General features: G+C 48.2%; 1 protein-coding gene across 1 annotated transcript; it reads left to right on the top strand.

Moving 5' to 3' along the window:
- The first annotated feature begins 15,962 nt into the window (after window positions 1-15,962).
- Window positions 15,963-21,719, top strand: LOC102913138 (large ribosomal subunit protein eL29-like). Its single transcript, XM_076547165.1, has 4 exons — window positions 15,963-15,988; window positions 17,773-17,848; window positions 17,955-18,144; window positions 21,256-21,719. The coding sequence occupies exons 1-4, from the start codon at window positions 15,963-15,965 to the stop codon at window positions 21,717-21,719; spliced, it is 756 nt and encodes a 251-aa protein (XP_076403280.1).
- The last annotated feature ends 3,692 nt before the right edge of the window (window positions 21,720-25,411 follow it).

Below are 25,411 nucleotides of genomic sequence, written 5' to 3'. Positions count from 1 at the left end.
ATGGTAGGAAAGGAAGGATTCTGCTGAAGGCTGGGAGCTCAGCGACATGACAGGGTCCCATCTCCACTTTCCTAGGGACACTGTGAGGGAAGGGAACCTGAGCTAACTTGGTGGAGGGACTCGGAAGAGCCAAGACATCCATCTTGCCTACAACCCAGTGTCTTCCCTTGGGCCCAAGGGAATCTACTTATGACTCTATTACCCGGTAAATTAGGAGAGTGATTCAGTCAGGTGTATTTATCATGAAGAGAACTAAAGATAATTAATATACTGCATTGAATGCAAATTGTACCCACAGCACTTATCTCATTTTCAATTAGCACAAATGTTACAGCACTGCGGGCTTGTTAGGGTTTTACCATGGGCTGGGTAATTAATTTCTGTGAGCCATGTATCAGGCACCTGGTAATGCTGTTTATTAATAAATGTCACCCCAGGTATCGGTTTGTTGGAAGAGGTAAATAAACGGAATGTGCAGTTGTCTGGCCTGTGCAAATCTGTTTTTACACCTCGCCGCGTCTTTTCGAGTATTTGTTTATTGACTAGCTCTACCGCAAACAAAGGAAGTCCCGCCCGTCACATGACTTTCAAAAGGCTTCCTTTGCTCCCTCCTCAGGGACACCAGGCCCTCAGGTGGAGATGTCTTAGAAACCACCTTTCCCAGGAGACCCATGGTGAGTGATTACACTTCTCCTGGGAAGCCAATGCCACGGGGCCTCAGCTCTCCATGAGTTGGTCTTTGGGGAGCAAGAAGTTGGACACGCCCTTTCTTGGTGCCCCTGACCAATCCCTTTGCCTGTGGCCTCTGCCCTGCTCTGACTCTTGCTAGTTGCTCCGTGCTGCTTGGGAAAAGAGCAGGACCTGAGGCTGACTCTGAGCAGAAGTCTAAGAGTTTTGCAGAGTTTTTCATTTTTCCAAACTTGTGACCTCTTTGTCCCTATTGGTGGGTGATAGTGGATTTGTTATTATTGTTGTTAACAATACGGTATCTGTGAGAAGACAGCCCAGTCTGTACAGAGCTTGTTGTGCAAGCCTGAGGACCTGAGTCAGGCACCATGTGAAAAGCTGAACATGGTGTTGCATGCTTGCAATCCCAGCACTGAGGAAGAGGAGCCAGAAGGATCCCTGGGACTCACTGGCCAGCCAGCCTAGCCTAATAGATGAGCTCCAGATTCCAGGGAAGAGAGCCTGTCTCAAAACAAGGTGGATGCTCTCTTCTCTCCTCTCTCCTCTCTCTTCTCTCCACGCACGTGTCTCTCCCACAGGCCTTGCACACTCTCTATCCCTGTATTTCCAATAAACTCTTATAAGTGGAAAAAAGAAAAACCAAACAAACAAAGAAAAAAAAAACCACCACCACCACCAACAACAAGGTGGATGGATCCTGAAGAATGACACCTAAGGTTGATCGGTTTATCTCTGACTTCCACATATGTGTGCACACACGTACATATGCACTTGAACACACAGGTATATAAGGTATATAAGCATACACACCACCCTGTACACACACACACACACACACACACACACACACACACACACACACACACACACACACACACACAGACAAACACGGCCCAAGTGCACACTCCTGAACGCCTGCTGCTTTTGATGCTCCACATTTTCAGAGAGAGGGTGGTGGCCTGAAGCCTCCTTGTCACTCTTGGGATGACACTGGTTTGCTCTCACTGGCAATACTCCCCTCCTCCTGTCCTCAGTAAACTGTGACCTTGGGAAGAAATCAGCCCTGTTCACCTGGTATGCTGGAGAGTTCCCTTGAGGGACTTGTGTGGAGAGCCTCAGTGGGCAGCTGAGTCAGCACACTTTCCTGTGCTCTGCTTTTAGATCCCACTCATGTCGTGGGGCTGTGGCTGTGAGTCCTGCCTAGGAGAAACATCAATGTCGTGGTACAGGGAACGGCTGGAGGAGTGATCATCCACTTGGCAGGTCTTTGTTGCACTAGATGTGGGTTTGGTGAGTTAGGTAAAATAGGCAAGCTCTGGCTGTAATGAAGTGTACATTTTACTGGAGATGGGAATAGAAACAAGTAGGTATGTCAGGCAAGCTGAATACCAGGAGAATAGGAAAGAGGACAGAGTAGAAGTGGATTCCAATTTTATTTTATTGTAATGATTATTTGTTTATTATATATTTGTGTGTGTGTGTGTGTGTGTGTGTGTGTGAGTGAGTGTGTATGCTATTGAATGTGTGGGTAACCCCAGAGACCAGAAGCAGGTATAGGCATCGGATACCCAGAGTTGGAGTTATAGGAAGCTGACTGACATGGATGCTGGAAACTGAACTGGAGTCCTCTGTAAGAGCAGGAAGTTCTCTTAACCACTGAGAAATCTTTCCAACCCTGGACCACAGTTTTAAACAAATGCTGAAAAGACACTCAGAATGCCAAAGACACGAGGAGGCAGGAGGTAGGCTGTTCTTGCCTGCCGACTTGACACCTGGGAAGAGGGAAGCTCAGCTGAAGAGTTCCTCCATCAGATCGGTCTGTGGGCTTGTCCGTGGGCATTATCTTGATGGCTAATTGATGTAAGAAGGCTCAGCTCACTGTGGGTGGGTGGTGGCATCCGTAGACAGGTGGCCTGGGCTACACCAGGAAGGTAGCTGGACGTGAGCCTGAGAGCGAGGCAGCAAACGGCATTCTTCCTCGGGCTCGGCGTCAGCTCCCACCTCCAGGATCCTGCTTGAGTTCCTACCCTGGCTTCCCTCAGTGACAGACTGGGACACAGAAGTATAAGTCAAATGAACTCTTTCCTTCCCCAGGTTTCTCTTTGTCTAAGTTTGCTGCTGCGGCAAGAGAACAGCCCGCTAGACCCGCTGGGCAGAGGGCTGCTGAGCGGGGTCTTCCGGGAGAGGCATAGCCGTGTAGCGCCCGAGGTCAGCAGCACAGTAGCTAGCGTCTTAGTGTTTACGTAAAAATGTGCTGCAAACTTAGTGTCTTAAAACCCACAATCAGAGTCTTAAAATCAAATTGTCAACAGGCTGAAATCTTTCTGGAGTCGGTGAATCTATTTCCATATCTTTCCAGCTTCCAAAGGCCACCTGAACACCTTGACTGAATTATTATTATTATTATCATTATCATTATTATTATTTTCAGAGCTGAGGACCGAACCCAAGGCCTTGTGTTTGCTAGGCAAGGGCTCTCCCACTGAGCTAAATCCCCAGCCCCTTGACTGAATTTTGACATGGAAACTTCTGGAGTTCGCTGGGCCTGTGGCACAGGTGGCTTTCTTTTCTGCTGACGCAGGGTCTGTTTCCTGTGTGAGGAACCACAGCTGTTATCAGCCCACTGTCTCTCTTTCTGCTAATCCTTTTGTTCTGGGCCCACTGGAAACTTGTTAGCTTTAACATTGTTTTAAAAAGACATTTTGTTTCAAGGGCAGTTTTAGGTGTGAGTTTCCCATATGGCCTCTCCTGGACGGTGCCTCACTTCCCCATGGGAGCAGTCTTCTTCTAGGCCAGTCTGCTTATTTCAGTAGAACCACGTGGGCACCTCTAAGTCTTCCAAGTCTCTGTCTACACTGGGGCTGGCTCTTGGCATTGAACACTCTGTAGGTCTGAGCCAATGCACCGCATCTCCCCAGCACTGCGATATCATCTGCAGTACTTTCCTCACTCTGAACATTCCCCACCAGGTAGTTTTAGTCAACTTTATCTGCTGATTCTTACATTCCTTCATTTAGCATTTTCGGGCGTTGGGGTTGAGTGGACTGCCAGTGCTGTAGAGGAAGAACCTTAGTTCTGGGGTTCAGGATGTAAGTCTAGTATGGGCTTCCTGCCTAGGATGTCTGAAACCCCAAATTCAATACAGTTGCAGTGTGCGTGTGTGAGAGACAATCTTTTCCCTCGGGAGCAGGCATTTGGGAAGGAACTGGAGGACCGTCACAGAGAGAAGTCAAACCTAAGAACCGTGCAGGACAAGGGGCCAGCGCAGGGTGACACTTGTTGGAGGAAGTTCTGGGTCACAGACTTTTAGTTGTTAAAGAGACCAAGGCTTTCTGGCTTTAATGTTGCTAAGAATGGACATCATTAGGAAAATCCTTTCCATTTCTTCTGCCGTCACTTCCTTATGGCTGGGACACTTAAGCATCTAAGCCAAAACGAGGACCAGGATCTTAGGATGAAGAGAATCTTGATCTTAGATGTCCAGCCTTTCCAAGTGTGGGCTGAGACCGGCAACGTCAGCAAACTAATTAGATGGCAGCCCAGCAGCGTCAGGCCTGGTGTCTTTGAAGAGGAAACAGCTTGGTCAACGCAGCATGTGGTTCTAAGATTAGTTTCGAAGGGCCTCTGTGATACCTGTGCCCTTGGCTATGTCTTCTCCGTGCCTGCTCCTGCTGATTGTGCCATGTGTGGGCGGGGCTGGGCTGGAACAAGCTCTTTGAGAGGATTCGAGGAGTGGAGTACCCACGTGCATGTGCACAGAGCACGGATTCACTCCATTCATGTTCTCTTGGGCCCCAGGTTCAGGGACGCATGACCACTTGGGGATCTGATATGGAAGGGAAGGGCTGGGTGGGCCGGGGGCTCTGACAGCACCTGTGTTCTGTGCCTGGGGTCTCATTATTGCTCTCCAAGGACCTTGAGCTCATCTAGGCCATCCCCGCCCCCGGCACCCAGCACACATTGCAGGCCTGTGTTCTCATGAATATGGATCCCATCATCCCTCCCTGTAGGGATAGATGTTGGGGGCAGAGCTGTTGATTACATTTCCAGCCAATCATTGCCCATTAAGAGGAAGAGCGTGGGCATTATGCCTCTTCAGCTAGGAGCCATTTGCATTCTGTTGGGCTGGGCTTGCTTTCTGGGCATGCATGGGCCCTTGGCTCTCAATTACTCCCGCATCCGCTCCTCCTCTGCGGTGCTCTTTTCCTCTCTAAGGGTCCTGATTGGATTCACCAATGAGCTTTGTGTTCCTTACAGCTGTGTAGCATGTTCTTAGCTGGAGGTTGGGAGGCCATCAGGACTAGGAATGGCTGGAACAGGAAACAGACACCTTTCTGTTCCCTTTCTGCTCTCTCTTCCTTTGCCCTTCCTTGCAGAGGAAGAATCCCATCCTTTGGAGGGCACAGCCCCAGCAGACAGTGGGGTATATGCTCCCCCATGCTTACTTTTCCAGAGTTCTTTGTCTCCTACCCCACTCCCTAGAGATGTTGGCTTCCTGATTGCTTTGCTTGGGGATGCATGAGGTCTGATGTGTTTCCTTTACTGCTTCCCTTTCTAGAGAGAGGGGCTCAGTAGACGTAAGGCCAGCTTTGGGCAAACCGCCTGACTGTCTACCCGGATTTCCAGCAGAGACCTGGAGGCCTGACCCAGGCCACAGGCGTGTTCATACCCTAGTTTACAGACCCCCATCTACAATAAAGTGTGATGACACCTGGGGATGACAGAGAGCCTCCTGCTTTCACAGGACCATGTTATTTTTAACCCCTTTCTGCTGCCTGTGTCCCCTGAAAAGCCCTTCTCTGGAGTCACCAACATTTGTCTGCTCTTGTTAAGGTTGGAACCCCAGGCTGTCTCTCTCCGCTCCTCCACACAGCCACCAGAACACTGGGTTCTTCCCTTTCCCCTCTTCTCTTCTTCTTCAAGAAAATGAAAGTGAACATCTCTGAGATGGAGAGCAAGGGAGGCAGTGTGCACCGAATGATCTGAGCCTGATAAAGGAAGGTTACCTGTGTGTTTGTCAACAAGATGAAATAAATAAGAGCAAAAAAAAAAATAGAAAGAAAAAAAAAGACAGCAGGCAGAGGCAATCAAATATGTATTTAATTAAAGCAAACATAGAAATAAAAGTTACATGTTGAATCAATAAACAGCACTTTTTTCTACATGCATTTTGAACAAGACAGATCAGAATCTTCATGATGAAGACATAATGTGTCACAATAATTAGGAACACAGACAAAAGAACAGCTAATCAGCATGCAAATGTATGCAGTGCTGGTGATTCAGAGGAGGCAGATTCCTACCTCTTTTTTGCTTGATTCATCTTCATTGCTAATCATCTGAAGGCTGCCAAATGTTCAGTGACACTAATGTATTATAGGTCAAGAGAGGCAGGTCTTCACCTATTACCCCCCAAACAATATGCTCCCCTTCCCCGCTTCCTCTTCAGGGTTTTCAGCAATCACGGCCAGATGCAATCAGACTCCTTGAATAGGAACAACTGAGGCTTGTTTGTGGCTCGGCTTCATTAGAATCAGGAGGCTGAAGAAAGGAATAAATTACTTAATTGCACAAAAAACTTGCAGCCAAAGTGATGGTGAGAGAAACTGATTGTGTGGCTCCGCATCGGGCACTCTTGGAATGGGGCGTCTTAGAATAGCTGGTAGTTTGGCCTCTCAGATTCAGACAGATTTGGGTGTCCTCCAGAGCAGATGGCTCCAATACCGTCTATTCTTCCCTTTGTCAGGTTCCACCGTTTATTTGATCTTGGTCCCTCTCTGATGCTGGTTGTATTGGTTGTAACACAAATATGCATTCAGATCATATCCATTGAGTCTGGCCTCTCCCAACTTTTGTTCTTCCCCCCACTTTTTTTTTTCTTTTTGTCTTGACAAAAAGAAAAAGCGCTCTTCTAATTTTTCCTTTTGAGAGGATGATCAAGTTGAATTAAAGCCTTGTTGTCCAACTTTTGAATGTTCGCACAACATACAGGAAAAGGAAGACTGCATGGGCTGGCGCTGGCTTGGATGGAGGAGGAGGAGGAAGGCGCTGCCAATGGGGAAAGCGAAGAAAGAAAAGTCATGCTATTTGCTAACCACCGGGATGTGCTTCTCACCTCTCAGACTCTAAATCTACTAAAAAAAAAAAATAAAAAAAAAAAAGCACATTATTAAGCAGTGTTGTTCATACAGAACGAGGAGGGAAGGAACAGACAAGGCAGAACAGTCCCCTGGCACCTTTTTTCTCCAGCTTGGTGGCACGTCCACCCAGCCACTGGGCCTCTGACTCACACATTCCTCTCAGGGGGTTTGGTCATGTGCCCGGCTTACGGGTGGTCCTAAGATCTTGAAGAAAAGACTTCATTTTCTCTGGGAAGCCCCTTAGCTGTGTGCCTATGTGTATGCCGTGCTGGGAGGCAGAGAGGGACAGAGAGGAAAGACTGGAAGAAAATGGGAGGCCCAGGCAGGGGAGAAATTACGACCGCATCATATCTGAAAGCACCGACAGCATACTCAGAAGAGGGGGGCTTTGCTGGAACCCGGAAAAGGGGTTGGCCAAGCTGATTCTTCTTGCAAAGGCTCCTGCTCATCTCACGGCCAGCCCCAGATCTTCCCAAGCCTTGGTCTCCCCTGTAGGTTATATTTTAGCATCAGTTCTAAGTCCTCAAATGAGATGGCTCTACCGTCCAAAGACCAGAGAGTGGTCACCCTCCCCCTCATCTGTCTCTACCATTTTTTTTTTTTTTTTTTTTTTTTTTTTTGGTTTTTCGAGACAGGGTTTCTCTGTGTAGCTTTGCGCCTTTCCTGGAACTCACTTGGTAGCCCAGGCTGGCCTCGAACTCACAAAGATCCGCCTGCCTCTGCCTCCCGAGTGCTGGGATTAAAGGCGTGCGCCACCAACGCCCGGCATGTCTCTACCATTTTTACTTCCTTTGCATCCCTCACCTCTGCCTGAAGTTTATCTTAGGTATTGCTGATTTTTACTCTTAAAGTTTTGTGTCCTTTGTCCCTGTTAGCCAGGCAGAAGCAATGTCCGTTTCAGCGTTATTTCCCCAGACTTGGCCTTAGTAAGCATGCAGCGATGACCTGTTGTTTAAACAAGTGACTCATTTAATTTTTGTGAGATGAGATCTCATGTAGCCCAGACTGGCCTATGCGGCTGAAACTCATCCTGAACTATTGATCCTCTTGCCTCCACTCCCCCACCCTCTGAGTACAGAAACTACAGGAGTGTGCCAACCATGCTAGGTTTATGCAGTCCTGGGGACTGAACTCAGAAGTTTGTGCATGGTGGGCAAGTGCTCTACCAGCTGAGATACATCCCCAATTTTTAAAGAGTTGTTAAAAACCACGACCACCAATAACCACTGCCCAGTTCCTGTTGTAAAAGCTGGTAATCATGGCATGGGTGCGATGTGAATTTTTAGAGAGCAAATCCTTTTTCCTCCTTGAATTAATTATTTTTGCGGTGTCGACTTGAGTATGTGTCAGCCATGGTTCTGTGTAGATCTCTGGTGAGGGGGAGGGGGAAGAGCCAGGTGGGCTCTACAGTGTGTGGAAACAGGGAGGAGGAGGTGGCGGCGGGGGTGGGGGGCGGTGGGGAATGGTGGGGGGCAGTGTGGGGGAGATAGGAAGCAGATGAGGGAAAGATTTTATAGAAGTAGTATGACTGCATGGGTGTGCACATGTGTGTATGTATGTGTGGGTATGCACATACACTTATATGTATGTTTGCATATGCATGTACACGCAGGCAAGCACATGTGTGTATTCATGTGTACGTTTGTGCTTGTACATGTATGCATGTGTGCGTTCCGTGTCCTTTCTATGTCTCCTTGTGCTGTCCTATGCCACCTGCTGCCCAGTTGCAAATGTTAGAGGCCTCACGTGGGCTGAGAAGGAAGAAAATTCCAGTTTGGTCTTAGGAAACATGGACTTGGTCTAACTGCTAATTCCAGGAGCTTGATAAGCCGAGAGGGTCACAGAGAAAAAGGTCCTTCCACTGAGAGCTTCCCCTTTCAAAGGCTGATTGCGTAGAAGATTTCAGGAGCTGAGTGCTCCCTGTCCCGACCTGGGACCCCAGCGTGGCACAGGATTCACCTTGGGGAAGTGACAGTGCCCTGTCTGTCAGGCAGCTTTGCTTGGGCCAAACAAAACAAAACAAACAGAGCAGCACAGGGTTTTCTTTTTCTGGAACTTTCTGTCACTGGGATAAGTTGTAGCTTTGTGTGTGTGTGCTGGGGCTCACACCCAGAGGCTTGGACGTGCCAGGAGGTAGGCCTGGGGTGCCAGCGCCCCTGAGTAAGCCCCACCCCTCGGGTCTGCTGTCCTTTCTTGGTCTTACCGTTTTAGTGATTCTTCTCTCCCAGGAAGTTCAGTGACACTTCTTCCAAGAGACGCTATCTTGTTCCCAAACCTCGGGGGACCCTCGCACACAGGCATGATGGGAGTGGAGAGGAGGATGGGGGAGGTACCCAGCGAGCCATTCAGCAGTAGGTATTTTGTTCCATGTGGAACTGGCAGGGAGAAGGCCGGAGCAGGCCCCAGACCCTCTAATCCCTTATTGCCAGGGTCCCAGCTCCTTGCCAAAAACTCGACTTTTGGAGAATGGCAGTCTTGGGGGAGGTTCTCTTCTCCACAGGCAGCCAGTGAGCAGCATGGACAGCGCTAGATAGAGTCTTCTATAGCCAGTCCAGGGCCATCTGATTATTCAGCTGATGGTTTTGTTTTTTTCTGGTCCAAATAAGCCTCCAATCTTCCACTAGAACAAAGCTGAGCGTCCCCTGCCCGGCTGGCGGTGTTGGCCGTCTTAGGTTCCTTAGGATGATCTCCGTGGTTACCTTTCTTTCCCCTTTCCTTAGATCTTTTTGTTTGTTTGTTTGTTTTCTTTCTCATAAAATAAGAAAGAAGTGCTTCTGTGCCTTGGCAGACAGCTGTCTGAGGTCCTTCCTCACTGGGGGTCTCACCGTTGGACCCCCACCCCTCCCAGCAGCGCAGGCAACAAAAACTCCTCCGGCGTGGCCTTTCATCGGGAAGGAGCTGCTCCCAAGCCAGCATGTGAAACCCTGGCACCCTCTCAAAGAAACCTGGGGGGAGGAGGGTTCAAGAGGGAGGTGGCTTTGTGCCGAAAAGCTCCCCTCAGACCTCCTCGCCAGCCTGGCTGAGGGCCTCCCGGGGGGCCCCGGGAAGTAGAAGCCTCTCACACTGGGCATTGTGTCCACCCTGGCTCCTTAGACCTTACTTCAAACAGCCTGAAGAAAGAGATTCCCATGGGATATAGCAGAAACCTATCAGGCTCCGCTTTTATCCGTCTGAGCTTTGGATTAGCTTTGCCTCACTTCCCCTCACCCCCGAGTTAGCTCGTGACTCTCTGCTTGTGAATGCCCTAACCAACTGGCTTCTGGGTTTCGTCTTAGGTTTGTGCTTCTTTGCACAGGCCTGCATTTATGGCTGGACTCTGGGAAAGTTAGACAATGGAGCCGCTGTCCAGTGGGATCCAGAAAGGAGGCGAGATGTGAGCACTGGACGCTGTGTGTGAAATGGCTGAATGTCTGTGGCTTCTACCTGACATCCCAGGGGAGAAGATGTCTATCCCTGGCAGAGCCATGTGCCAAAGGGCTGGAATCCTTCCACTGAGGCTGGGCCATGGCCTCACCCCTCTTGGGCTCAAAGGAAGAAGAATTTGGCAAAACCAAGTTAGGAACCAGAAGGAACCACCCAGAGCCCTTCATGTTTCACTCATGCAGGGTGGGGGCCAACTTAGAAGTCTGAGAAAGAAATTTCCAGAACTCACAGAATGAGGGGACTCTCTGTCCTCCTGTCCACGACCCACACTTTTCCAGGGACTGTGAGCAATGGAAACTCTATGGTACAGTTGCCCAGGTCTCAGTTTGGAATGCTTCCACTCCTTGAGGACAGTATCTCACGACAGCGGCAGCTTCTCTGAGAGGAGACTGCAGAAGCAAGAGGAGATCAGCCCACAAGCCAGAGAATCCACCAGAAAAGACAAAGAAGAAGAGTGTGGTGTTCCATCCTGGTGAGTGGAACTGGAAGAGGCAAGAGATGGTGGCGAGTGGTGTCTTACTGTTCCAAGAAGACACACAATGAGATAAGCACTCAGCCACTTGTTGTTGTGGCAGAGGTGAGCTGGTGCCCTCGTGGCTGCAGATGTGCTGGTACTACAGATGCCTGAGCTGATGCGCATCTGTCTTTTGGAATGTAATGAATCAGGAGGATTAATGTCTGAGAAGACTGTGCTTCTAGGACCTCGCTAACTCTGAAAGTTCTGCTGTCAGGGAGTGAGCCATGCCTTGTGCGGGTGCCCACTCTTCTCTCTTTGGGGGAGACCTCCAGGTGCTGCTCGTCTTAGCTGTGGGGGGTCACCTTGGTTTGAGATGGAAACCTGGCAGAAAATAAGTATCTCTCTCTCTCTCTCTCTCTCTCTCTCTCTCTCTCTCTCTCTCTCTCTCTCTCTCTCTCTCTCTCCCACTATTTATATGTGGAGGCCAGAGGACAACTTTAGGGGGATCATCTGTCCACTACCATCTGGGTTCTGGGGATTGAACTCAGGTTGTGAGGCTTGGTGGCAAGTGACCTTACGGATGGAACCATCTCACCGGCCATCTTTAGTTCTGATTGGTCAAACTCTAACTGCAGAACTAACTGAATGAAAAGGTACTGGCTTAGTGCTGGCTTGGGATAAGGAGATGCAGGAGATGGAGAGGCATCGGGGGCTCCGGGACCAGGCTGGGGTGCAGGTGACCTCGCAGTGCTGATTGTCACTTCCTGCATGTCACTATTGCTGCTGTTACTTGATTTTGAGGGTGTCTGTGACTGTGGAAAGCAGAGGTGAGAACACGTGGTTCTTTTGTTCAGGCACAGGACCCTGTCGTCGGCGACTCTCTGAAGACTCTGAGGAACTAGGTGGTGGATGAGCTTGTGGCCCTCTGACCTCCTCTCTGGCTGCCGGGCCAGGCCACCTTGTTTTGACATCTTTTTGTTCTCCTCTCTGTGTTTCCTGTTTTCCTGGCTCTTCCCTCCTGCAGGACTTTTCCTGTGTCTGTTTGGGTTTCCAGATGTTGCAGCTACTGGTTATTTTGGTAACTATCTGGATCTCACAAGATATGGGGAGGTGGTGGGGGGAAGACAATGGAAAAATCCTATATTGGGGGAAGGAAAATTCCATATAAGTTTTCCAGGCTGGATACTGGGCCAGAGGCATGGATTGCATAGTGTCACAAAGACTAACTGGGAGAGCCAAGCGGGACATAACAACTTCCATCGCAATGCTCCTAACGAGAGTTGGGGACATGGCTGGGTCAGCAAAGTGCTCACTGTGTGGAGTGAGGACCCGAATTTGTTCCCCAGAATCCACATAAAATATGAGGCTTGGGGGTGAGTGCTCTGTGTCCAAGCACTGGGGAGGGGAGGGCTGGAGGATCCAGGGGCATCTGGGCCAGCCTAGCATCAGCTTCACCGAGTTCCAGGTCCAAGGGACAAACCCCCTGTCTTAAAACTCAGGGCAGATGGCTCCCTGAGAAATGACACTCAAGGTTGATATCTGGCCTCCACATACATGCGCACACACATACACATGAATCTGAACACACACGTGCACACACATGCCATCAGACAAAAACTCAAAACAAGGAAACACTCCCATTTTTTTTCTATGTGCCCCTTCTCTAGAGCACAGGCTGTTACAAACATCGGCTGAATTTAAGGCTCTGGGCCTCCCTGTGGGTGATTCTCAGGCATGCGGCGAGTGAGTTCACAGTTCGTTCTAATACCTTTTCAATGCTACATGCCCCACCGATACAGTCCAGTCAAGCGGCAGTAGAGACCATATTCCTCTGTACATACAAATAAGGGATGCCACAGAAGACATATGCTGCTCCGATGGGACTCTAATCGTTCTCTGGCAGAGGTGGCGATGCTCAGGAAGTTGGCCTGAGTGAGGCCTATAGGAAGAGTCTCGTTAGTTAATTCTGTGTGGGCCAGCTCCTGTAGGCAGGTAAACTGTTCCCTCAGACCGTTTAGTCAGCTGCTCTGTGGGTGGCTGTGGTGATGGCAGAGCTAAGCTGTGGGCGTCCCTTCTCTGTAGACAGTGTCTTCTCTCTGCTGGACCATGGGCCCCACTGTTATCCAAAGGCTGGCTTCAGATGGCATTGGCAGGCAGGGCTGGAGCCTAACAGAGGCGAGGCCAGCCCCTATGGCTTGGTTAGGGGACATAGGACAGGTCAGGAAGAACTGAAAGCTGGAGGAGGTGAACTTTGACACAATAAAAGAAACAGTGGCCTGGGAATCAGGGTGTGAGCCTCCTACCCAGGCTCTTCCCATTCTGCACTCAGACTCCTCCCCCTCAGTGGGAGCACCTGAATAGTCTTTACAGCTGCCTTTCAGATCTGCTTCTTTCTGTTTTCCCGCCACAGGTCGCAAACTGATAGTTACACATTTAGATAAACAGCGTATTTAAACAAAATTCTTTAGTTTTCGGTTTTTAGAGACAGAATTGTAGGTCCCAAACTTTTGACTTCCTGCCTCAGTCTCCCAAGTGCTAAGATTATAGGCATGTGCCACCATGCCCCATTGAGGAATAACTATTCTATGATTTGGGGCTTAAGTTGTTCTTTTTTTGTTTTTTGTTTTTTGTTTTTGTTCTTTTTTTTTTTGAGAGGGTCTTGTATAGCCCAGGATGGCCTATATTCACTATGTAGCTGAAGATGACCATCAACTTCTCATCTCTCTGAGTGCTGGGATTACAGGTCACTATACCTGGTTTATACCATGACTGGCTCAGAACCCAGGACCTTGTGTGTGCTAGACAAGTACTCTACCAACTGATCTACAACCACAGCCTGGAAATAACTGTTCCGAACTACTCTAATGGATTATATTAGAACTGCTCCAGGCAGTCATTCCTACTCAGAGTCTACTCGACATCAGTGTAGGAGATTGTGGACCACAGACATACACTCCCCAAACCAAAACTAAATGTGTGGACAACTCAGCCCTCCTTGGGCAGGATCTCCTAAACACCACAGCCACTCATTCCTGCCCCGCTGGAGAGTCAGTAGAAGGTGAGGTGATAACTCAGAGGCCCTAACCACTTAGGACTTAGGATAAAGGAGCTTGCTTCTGCAGTTAATAAACACACACACACACACACACACACACACACACACACACACACACACACACGGACACCTCAAGAGTCCCCAAGGATCTTGGAAAGTTTGTTTCTAAGCTGTTGCTTGTGCCCATTAATTTATAATAAATTTGTTTCTGGCCATAAAATACATACAGTCTAATTACACATGTGAACGCATATGTAATATGTAAGCGAGTACATGCTTGGAGTCTAATGGTGTGATGGCAACTTTTAAATGTCTATTTGTCATAACCTAGAATTAGGAAGAGAATCTTTTTTTTTAAATCAATTTCATGTATGAGACTCCAATATGTAAGATATAACAATACATAATGTTAACTTCCTAAGTTGAAGGTACATTTTCTAATTGAAAATTATTTTTATATCTCTTATTTCACTTAGTGTGTGTGGTGCCCATGTGGAGGTCAGAGAACAACTGGCAGAAGTTAGCTTTCTCCTTCCACCATATAGGTCCCAAGGACTGAGCCAGGTGACAGGCATGACGGCGAGCATATCTTACCTTCTGAGCCGTCTCCCCAGCCCATCAGCGTTTTCTAATTTCAGTAAGAACTAGAGTTAAAGCACCGCAGACATCGCATAGGCTAACACTTGGTGTATGATGTGTTTAAGGCTGTGTTTTTACTGGTCGATAAACAGCTTGAAGCCCGGTGTTTTCAGAACCTCTTCAAAGCTGAGTTTGCAAATGGCTGACCACCCCTCACCACCTGGGGCAGGTGGGAGAGCTGGCTTTGGGGTCACTGGAGTGAGAGAGCTGTCCCTGCCTCTCACCAGCTGCAGCACTAGGCAGAGTGGCCCCTCTACCTCACCTAGGCGACACAGTAGAGCTGGCCCTGGTAGTGCAGGTGTGGGTGAGCCAACCCAGAGGACACGAGAGCAGGAGAATCGGCCCTGCCCCTTGCTGCTTACTACATAGGATGAGCTAGCTGGGTGATGCTGGAGAGCTCACCATGGTGTCGAGGATGAAGGAGGGCTGGTGGGCTAACCAACCCAGCAACCACCCAGAACCAGAGCTATGAGTTGGTCCCTCCCATCATCTACCCTATCTATGATCGGCTGGAACACTTGAAGGGGCTGGTCCTGCAGACCCAAAGTTACAGGATCTCTGTGACACAGGACAACAACAGGATATCCAAGAGGAGCCCCAGTGAGGGCCCAGTATTGATGATTTAGAAGAAAACAGAGACCTCAAACTAGACCAAAGACTCATTGGAATAAACACAGGCAAGTAATAATATATGGACTAAAGGGCTGTGTGACTCACTGGGTCACACTGCAGCTTCCACAGAGATTTTTCTTTTCTCTTTTTAATTTTATCCTGAGGGGAGGAGGTTGCAGGGATAGAAGGCAGATGGAAAGGGATGGGAAGGTGAGTGGGATTGAGATGCATGATGTGAAATCCACAAAGAATCAATAAAAAGTTAAAAATGAAAAAAAAAAAAAAGAAAATGACTGATCTACTCCCAAATTCTCATTATGCAGTAAGGATCTTGAAGCCGAGGGTGGTAGGTTGACTTGGTCAGCACCCCAGGATAGACAGTGGCAGAATGAGACTGAAATCAAGGTTGGGAATTAATATGTATGGGCTGTTTGCATTACTGTGGCAGGTGCCAAGTGATTATTAAATACTTTTGTATTTGTTGCCAAGGAGACCATTGGGCACAGAGATGCTCTCAACAAACAATTATTGATGAGAAAGGTGTAAGATTAGGGATGGGGTGAATCAAATTAAGGAGAATCTGAGTAACAACTTAGTGGTTATATTTACTGGCCTTGCTGAGGACCCAAGTTCAGTTCCCAGCAGCCACATGATGGTTCCCAACCTCCTGTAACTTCAGTCCCAGGAGACCTGATGATGTCTTCTAACCCCTGCAGGCACCAGGCACCCACATGGTGCACTTACATACATGGGAACTCATGCACATAGAGAACAGACACCCAGATGGCCGTGGAGTCCATACATGGTGTGGGAGAGAGCATTGCCTAACATCTGCTTCCCTCTTTGTGTGTTTACAAAGAGTCGTAAATAAATGCTCAACAACATTCTCAACAATCAGCAGATTCACTCTTACTCTACCTTACAGTTGAGCAAGCTGAGTTTCAGGGACATGGGTGACTTGCCTGAGTACGTGGGGTAAGTGAGTCAAGCAGCTGGAAGTGAATTCATGTTTGTTTACATCCAAATCCAGACTTCCATCCTTGGTTCTTACACTGCGTGTTGGGTTCTTCTACAATTCCCCAGTCTTAACCTGGGCTGCACGACCCTGGGTGGGATCACCCCACTGCAGCCTGTGCAGTCGGGTTTTGGTCTTTGCGTGCAAAGCACCATGTGCATGACTTCTTGGTATGGCACAGCGGGTGGGGATGCCTCTTCACTGGAAGTCCTGGAGGGAAGGTGTGTTTCTCTTTGTACTGCAGACACTCGAACAGGCTAGCAGACACGGCTGTCCTATGAACTGTGTTGTGTGACTTCAGACTATCAAGTCTGATGACTTCATCTGTATCCTTTTTTATAGTAGAATAGTTTAAGGACTTTTGATTATGTTGCATTTGTTTTAACTCTGTGAAGCTGTGTTACTGTGTCTTTCCAAAACACCTGATGGTCTAATAAAGAATTGGCCAATAGCAAGGCAGGACAAAGGATAGGTGGGGCTGGCAGGCAGAGAGAATATATACAGGGAGAAATCTGGAAGGGGAGATTGCAAAGGAGCCAGAGAAGGAGGAGGAATCCAGAGTCCAGCCACCCAGCTACATACTCAGCAAGCTACGGAGTAAGAGTAAGATACAGAAGTAAGAGAAAGAGAAAAGCCCAGAGGCAAAAGGCAGTTGGGATAAGAAAATTTAAGGAAAGTTGTCTAGAAACTAAGCCACACTAAGGCCGGGCATTCATAATTAAGAATAAGCCTCCATGTGTGATTTATTTGGGAGCTGGGTGGCAGGACCCCCCCCCCCTGCCCTTACAAAGAGCAAAACCCTCCAACAATACTTTTTGTCTCTCCAACCACCTCAGAGCTCGGAGAGGAACAGGGAACACATCTTAATTCACAGTAGGACTCAAGAGTTATCACTCAATCAGGCTGTGCCTCATAGCAGTGAGTGTGATGGGAGTGAAGCTTGATCTGAGGCCAGAAGACAGGTTTGTGCCTCACTTTTATCGTCAGCAAGCTGATTGGTCTTGGGTAAGTCCCCTTTTTCCTCTGGTTTTGGTTTCCACCTCCACAAAAGACAGATGTTCTTCCAACAGTGCACTGATAGATAGCCATGGGCACCCTGTCTGTCAGCTTCTGGGTGGCAAGGTGCAATCGGCAGTCAGATGAGCTGATTTGGCCTCAGTGGTGGTGGCCTTACTGAATTATCATGAAATACAATGGCATTTCTCCCAGCATTCATGATTATTCTGGTTAACGTGTTTAGTGCTGTTCTGGTGTTGACCAGACCCAGAGGATTGGTTCCTGGCATGGGATGTGCATCCATTTCCTTATTCACCCAATTCAACAGGTACTTACGGAGGGTCTGCTGTGTGTCAGGCATTGCCCAGCACCTGGGGATGGCAAACACGGTACAGAATGGATCCAGCCTCTCCTTAAGCAGCCCCAGTTCTGTGGGGAAATGCAGAAAGAAGTACACAATACAACACAAGGCGGTTGGGGTTTGTGTCTCTGAGGCCAGCGAAGCACAGTCAGGGGCCAGCGTGGGCCGAGGTGCATGTGTGCAACACAGGTGTGTGAGCACACATGGAGCTGCTGGGAAAGCCTCCCTGAGAAGCAAAGCTGTATTTAAGAGACCAAACTACTGTCCGGGAAGGGCTGAGTTCCTAGACTCTTGGGAACTTTATGCTTAATAGTGAGTAAGTAATATGGTGGGTCTTGGGCACAATCTGTCCAGGTTCCTTTGCTTTTCTGCCGACTCCTGCATCAGGTCCGGAGGCTTCGCTGGGCCTTTCCAGCGTGACCCTCACGTCCATCTCATCTGCGCTTGCTGCCCCCTGCGTGTGGTGTCGTTCTGGCCATACTTCAGCAGTCTGGCCTCGCTGGCCTTTCCATCCCCGCCTGCTTCCTTAGCTTTCTCAACTCCATTGACCTCTTGCCTCTGGGCATTAGTGCTGTGGTTATGCTGAGAGTACGGAGCTCAGCGCCCACACTCGCTTTGCTTCTCACTCGTCTGTGCCGGCTTTGCTTCCTCCATTGACACGGGCAGTTCTGAAACGGCCTGTGTCATCAGCATCTTCTGGATTCCATGTGGAAACCTTCCACAGCACTGGGTCTGCAGAAGATGTCCAGGAAGCCCTTGGTTGTTGACTAATTGGGGAACTATTTTCACCTCTGAAAGAATAGACAAGTGTCTGGGGAGATGGCTCAGTTGGCAAAGTCCTTCATTTCCCAGTATGAGGACCTAGATTCCATCTTCAGAACCCACAATAAAAAGTTGAGTGGGACCTAATTGTTTATCCCAGCACAGGTAAGGTTGAGACAGGAGGACCCTGGGGCTCCCCAGCCAGCCAGAGCAGCCTAAGTTGCTGAAATCTAGGCCAATGAAAGACCCTGTCTCAAAAGATAAAGTGTATGGAGCCTGAGGAATGAAATGTATGGTGCTTAGGCACACATACACACACAATTTGTATCTACACATAAATGCATGAGGACCTGTATGGTGGTATTTTATTTGTACTGAAATGTGATTTTAATTGTATGCTAATAAATAAAGTTGCCCAGGGATCAGAGCTATTAGAGCCATAGCAAAAGCTTGGCGTTGGTGGTGCACACCTTTAATCCCAGCACTTGGTAGGCAGAGCTAGGTAAATCTGTGTGTTCAAGGACACAGCCAACATTGGAGACACACGCCTTTAATCTCAATACCATAGAAGACCTGGAGGGCTGTACATACAGGCAGTGACGAGGCAGTCATGTGTTTGGGTTTATAGCCAATGAGAAGGCAGAACAGAAAGTCTATATAAAGACAAACAGATAGGAAGTAGGTCTCTTTCAGAGAGGTCTCTTGGCTCAAGAGGCTAGCTGCAGCAGGTGGGTAAGGCTCTTAGCTCTGATCTCTTGGCTTCCTTCTTTGCATTGGTTCTGTGTTTCTCATTTAATAAGATGGTTGGTTACATCTACAGACCTGCATATACATGTACCCATGGACATGTGTTTACACACATGTGCACCTGCATACCTATGTATAAACACATGCATATGCAACTGCAACATGTGTACACACATGTAAGCACACATGCACATGTACCTGAATACATTTGTACCCATTGGCACACATGCATAAGATACACTACTTATACGTGACTGGATTGGATGTAAGCCTCATGGTGAATTATAGACCATGGCACAGATTCCTCCCATGAAGACACGGTGTCTGTGTCCTCAGCCCTTGAATCTGGGTTGCCTCGTGAGACGTTCTGAAAGTGATGTACATGTTTTTGTCTAGAGGCTGTGTAGCTGTCGACCTCAGGCTTCCAAATGATCAACCCCACAAGGCTAGCCTAGTACAAGATGAGAAGCTGCACAAAAATGACCTCAGCCATCCCTCTTGTGATAGAAAACTAGTTGAGCCTCGTCCATCTGGAGAGTTCCTCAGCTGAGCCTGGCCTGGTTATCCAGCCACACAACTAGAAGCTGAACAGCATGGGGCGAGTTTCCCATCTGTACAGTAGCAGGACCTGCTTAGCTTTCCAGTTCAGAAAAAAAAATCAAGTGTGTTCATGGTGCCCTAGACATGGGGCTTGTTCTAAGCTTCTGATTTGGGGTGGTGTGCTTGGCGGCATGTGCTGTAAGACTGTGCTGGTGGGGAGGCAAAGTAAAGCTCTAGGAATAGCCCCCCAAGTCTACACTGCCTCCACAGCATGCTTCAGATTCTTCATGCTCACTAGCTCTTCAAGTCTTGTTTTTAAATGTATGTGAGTGTGTGTCCACATGTGCAAGCGAGTGTGTATATAAGTGGAGGACAGAGGTCAACTTCTGCTGTTGCTCCTCAGGCTCCATCTTCCTTTTTTTTTTGAGTCAGGGTCTCTCACTGCCTGGAGCTTACTGAGCAGGCTTGGCTTGCTGGACAGTGAGCATCACGGAGTTGTCTCCACCTCCCCAATGCTGGGATCACAAGTGTGCTCTCATACCTGGCATTTTAAATGTGGAATTTTGGGTTCAAACTCAGATCTTGTGCTTACAAGGTAAGAACTTTGCCAGCTAAGTAGTCTGCCATGTTTAACTTTAATCCTTGAAGAATTTTCTGTGGAGCCAGGCTCTATTTCCATATTAGAAAATGAGAGAGAGAGAGAGAGAGAGAGAGAGAGAGAGAGAGAGAGAGAGAGAGAGAGAGCTGGCTTCAGAGGTACCTGGTGGAAGATGTAGGATTAGGCCCGTCATCACACAGAGATTCTGGGACACAGGGTGGTCTTCCCTGGGGAGGAGAGTGGCCGGAGGTAGAGAAGAGGTTGAGCCTGAGGCCCTCACTTCAGCTGACCAGGCTTTTCCTACCTCCAGGTAGGACAGCTGTGCAGGGAGAGGCTTCTAATGAGGCTGTGTCTGCACAGCGGCTCTCTGAGCCTCAGCTCTGTTGCAGGACCGAGCTGCTTCTGGAGGTTTCTAATTCGAGGTCTTAATTTCTGTAAAGCGTGAATTACAAGAAGTCAGAAGAAGGATGCAAAGAGCATTTAATAACGCACATCACAAAAGAAGTGGTGTAACTACATTAATTAGGCAAGTCTTGCGGAAAGATGCAATGTAATTATATATTTGAGACAGTTAATTAGGGAGCTACTTGGAAATTTCAGTGAATATTAAGGTAATTATACATAAATACTATAACCATTAAGACTGCACCCATAATGAAAGCAATAACTAATTACATAAATAACAGCATACTTACGTTTTTTACATTACCAACACCTAACAATGCTTCCTAGCCCCCTCCCTTCACCATGCAAATGACAAATCTTCCATTTTTAACTCGGATATTCTTGCAAATGGTTTGGAACAATGACCTTCCCTCCCTTTCTCTCTATGTTGACATATCTGGGCCTGCCGTGGGTGCTTCAGTGAATGGACTCAAACAGGAACGGGGAGCATGAGGCCTGTCTGCCTCCACCTGTGTGGCTTTGGGTGGGAGGGAATTGGGGCCACAGAGTGCCCTGCTGGTGAGGAGCAAGACTGGGCCATGGGCAAGATGAAGGTAGGTGCCTGGGAGAGCTGGCCTGAGCATCTTCAGCAGCTGAACCATCTTAGAGAAATCACATGGCATCACTAAGCCTCCATTTCCTGTTGTATGAATAGAGAGGTCATAGTGATGACACCTTCCCTGGGCTAGAAGGACTATCGATATGCAAATGTCCAATGTCCCCCTGTGGAACTGGGAGAAGGTTGTGTCTGAAGTGCACAACTGCTCTTCCGGTCCCAGGCTCTTCCGGAGCCGCTGGTTATAGTTCCGACCCAGCCGAGTCCGAGAACCACACCACACACAACCAATCCCGAAAACGGCGCAGAAATGGTATCAAGAAACCCCAGTCACAAAGATATGAATCTCTTAAGGGGGTGGACCCCACGTTCCTGAGGAACATGCGCTTTACCAAGAAGCACAACAAGAAAGGCCTGAAGAAGATGCAGGCCAACAACGCAAAGGCAGCCAGTGTGCATGCAGAGGCCATCAAGGCCCTGGTGAAGCCCAAGATGCCAAAGGGCCCCAGCCGCAAGCTCAGCCGTCCTGCTTTCATCGCTTGCCCCAAGCTCGGGAAGCAGATTAGAAGCTACCTGGCCAAGGGTCATAGGCTCTGCCAACCAAAGCCCAAGGCTCAAACCAAGGCAGAGGGCTCAGCTCCAGCTCAGGCTCCCAAAGGAGCCCAGGCCCCTGTGAAGGCCACATAGAAAAGGTTTCTGTCTACCAATGTGAAGACAGATGGACTGGTGTGATGCACCTACACACTATTTGCAGGTGATCAGGACCCCATGCTGTTTTTACAAATAAAACAGGCAGAATCTGTTTAAAAAAAAAGAAAGATAAAAAAAAAAAAGAAAAAGGAATGCACAACCACACCCCCTGGTGCTGTTGTCGCCCTTGTTTCTCTTCTTCCTTTCAAATACCCAACAAGCTCCCTGCACTGTAGCACACATCTTAAAAGGTCTTATTCATAAAGACAAACTTGGAGCAAGGTATTGGGGTGAATGCTGGAAGATCAGAAAAGCAGAACAAGCCACAGCCACCTCACCTCACCAATTTCTCAGCTGATCCTGTTTCCTCAGACTGGAAGCCTCTGAGTCCTCATCCAGAATGAATCTCAGCTGAACTTCTGCTCAAAAGCCTAAAAGCTTACCCAGCTCTAGTTCCTGGTCCTCACACCTAATCTACCTTTCTGCCATCACTCCCTGGGATTAAAGGCTCTCTTCTTGGGATTAAAGGCTCTCTTCTTAGGATTAAAGGTGTGAGTCATCATGCCTGGCTGTTTCCAGTGTGGCCTTGAACTCACAGAGATCCAGGTGGATTTCTGCCTCTGGAATGCTAGGATTAAAGGTGTGAGTGCCACCATTTTCTGGCCTCAATATCTAGTGGCTGTTCTGTTCTCTGACCCCAGATAAGTTTATTAGGGTGCACAATGTTTTGGGGAACATAATATCACCACACTACACCATCTTCCCAGTAAAGAATGGCCTTACAAAAGGATCTGGACCTTGTTCATACTCAAGTGACTGACAGATGACTTCAATAGCCAAAAGGGTTCATGAACACATGTTTGCATTTTAACATGAAACACAAAACTACTACCCCACTTACAGACTGCCCAGTGAGTAGGCAGTTGATAAGGTTGGCCTTCAAGTGTGTCCTGGGCCCTCTTGGTGTCTCACTGTGGAGATATTTGCTGAGCCACAGAAGAAGGACAGAGGGAAGTGGGCAAGAATGTGGACAAGAGTCCAAGATGACTGAGTCAACCTCAGAGCCCTTCCATGACCAGCTCCTCAGCCCTTCCAACAATGATAAGATGTTAATGTTTATTTAACAGTTACTACACAACAGGCATTGTTTTAAGGACTCCCTTTGATTAATTTTTAAAGGTTTTAAAAAATCAATATGGCAGTTTCTCAGAAAATTGGGAATCAATCTACCTCAAGACCCAGCTATACCACTCTTGGGCATACACCCAAAGAATGCTCGGTCATACCACAAGGACCTTGCTCAACTATGTTCATAGCAGCTTTTTTTGTGATAGCCAGAACTTGAAAACATACCCCTCAACAGAAGAATGAATAAATAAAATGTGGTAATTTACACAATGGAGTATAACTCAGCTGTTAAAAACAATGACATCAAGAAATTTGAAGTCAAATGAATGTAACTAGATAATATCATACTGAGCGAGGTAACCTAAGCCCAAAAAGACAAACATGGTGTGTACTCATTCATAAGTGGATATTAGCTGTAAAATAAAGGATAACCAGGGTACAATCCACAGACTCAGAGAGTCTAGGTAACAAGGAGGGCCCAAGGGGGAGCACATGGATCTCCCAGGGAAGGGGAAATAGAGGAAATCTCCTGGGTGGACTGGAGGTGGGTGGGCACCGGAATTTGAGGGATCAGGTTGGGGTGGGTGGGCAGAAGAACAGAGTGCAAAAAAACAGTTCCTTGAGATTTTCATACATTGTATTTTGAACATATCCACCCCTCCCCAGTTCCTCCCATAATCCACCTTTTCACCCTGCCCTCTCTTCCCACTCAACTTTGAGTTCCCTCTCCCCCTCTCCCCATTGACTCTAGTTTGTATTGCCTAACTAGTCTCAGGAGTGAAGCCTGTCCTGGAGTGTGGTTGACCTACTAGGTGGTGTATCATTAGTTCTCTTGAGAGTCTCCCTCTTCCAGTAGTTATCAAATGCTAAGAGCTCCTCAGCTAGGGATGGGATTTCATGCCTATCTTCCCCTCTCTGCTGGGATTTTGTCTGGCTGAAGCTTAGCTTGTGGGTCTTCTGCACAATGTCACACTCTCTGAGTTTATATATTCAGCTGCCTGTTGTGTCTGGAAGACACTCTTTCCTTGATGTTGTCTGCCACCTCTGGCTCTTACAGTCTTTCTGCCTCCTTTTCCTCCAAGATTCCTGAGACCTGGGGGGAGGGATGTGATAAATATGTCCCACTTAGGGCTGACGCTCCCTGGTCTCTTACCCTCTGTGCGTTGACTGGTTGAGGGTCTCAGGGCTAATTGCCACTTACTGCAACTAGAAGCTTCTCCAGTGAGGGTTGAGGGATGCTCTGGCCTATGGGTATAGCAGTAGGTCATGAGGGGTCATTTTAACACTATGTCCACTTAGCAGATTAATAACGCTCGACTCTTCCCCAGGGTCTAGGGTCTATCTATCCCTTTAACGGTGCCAGGCGTGGGTTCCATCTCATGGAGTGGGACCTTAGATCCAGTCGGAAAGGGACCGGCTACTCCTATCCCCTTTGTGCTGCTCCTGTGTGAGGGAGTGTCTTTTGTCAGGCAGGCTGTTAGGGCAGGTCGCAGAGGCCACACAGGAAAGGATTCTTTCTCTCCTTTAGAAGTGTACACAGCACCTTCCAGCTCTGTGGAAGCTAACCAGTAGGATGAAATTTCCAGGTGAGTCTCAGCTCGAGGTGTGTGTCTTTCCCGTGATGTCTCCAGCAGTAGGGTCGTACTGTCAAGTTCTGGAGGGTAACCAAGAGCACTGGCAGCAGTCCACAGTGCTTGGGGGACTGTATGACGCTAACGAACTCCAAAGAGGTGCCTCGTTCCTAGCACTGGAACCTTTATTGGCTAGCAGGAGGTATCTAGTTGGGTCATGGTCCTCCTGTTGTAGGGTGACTTCTCCTTCACATATGCATATGCTTGTATTTTACACACATTAACTCTTTTTATATTTTAGGAAGCTTCTATAACAGTCAGGCTTCATAAGGCTTTAATAGTGTTAGGCGCCCTTCCCATGTTCCCTCCTTTACCCTCCCCTCCCCCCAACCTCAATTTAATCCTTCCTGCTCCATTTATTCCTCTTTAACCCTTTATACTGCTGTGTTCTAGCTCCCCTCCTTCTTAAGCCCCTCCCCCTCCACAAATCCTTACCAAATTCTTGACCTCTACAGGTGTTCCAAATGGAGTAAACATATCTGAAGATCTTAAGAAAACATTTGTATTTCTGGGTCTAGGTTGCTTCACTCGGAATGACTGTTTCTGATTCCATCCATTTACCTGCAGATTTCATTCTTCTTAACAACTGAATAATATTCTGTTGTGCAAATGTAGCACATTTTCATTGTCCGTCATCAGCTGATGGGCATCTGCACTGTTTTCCACCTCCTGGCTATTGTGACTGGAGCAGCACTGAGCATAGCTGAGCAGGTGTCTCTGCAGCAGGATACAGAATCTTTGGGAGTGTGTTCCTCAGTGGCATAGCTGGATCCTGTGGCTGACGGATTTTCAGGAACTTCCAGGCTGATTTCCACAGTGGTTGTACCAGCTTGCATTCTCACCAGCAGCCAATCGGCCAGTCTTCCCCTTTCCCCACAACCATGCCAGCATCTGGTACTGTTTGTTTCTTCAGTCTTGACCGTCTGACTG

This window comes from Peromyscus maniculatus, chromosome 11 (assembly GCF_049852395.1).
Source record: "Peromyscus maniculatus bairdii isolate BWxNUB_F1_BW_parent chromosome 11, HU_Pman_BW_mat_3.1, whole genome shotgun sequence".
Classification (NCBI taxonomy): Eukaryota; Metazoa; Chordata; class Mammalia; order Rodentia; family Cricetidae; genus Peromyscus; species Peromyscus maniculatus.
This window is presented reverse-complemented; position numbering and strand designations above follow the sequence as displayed.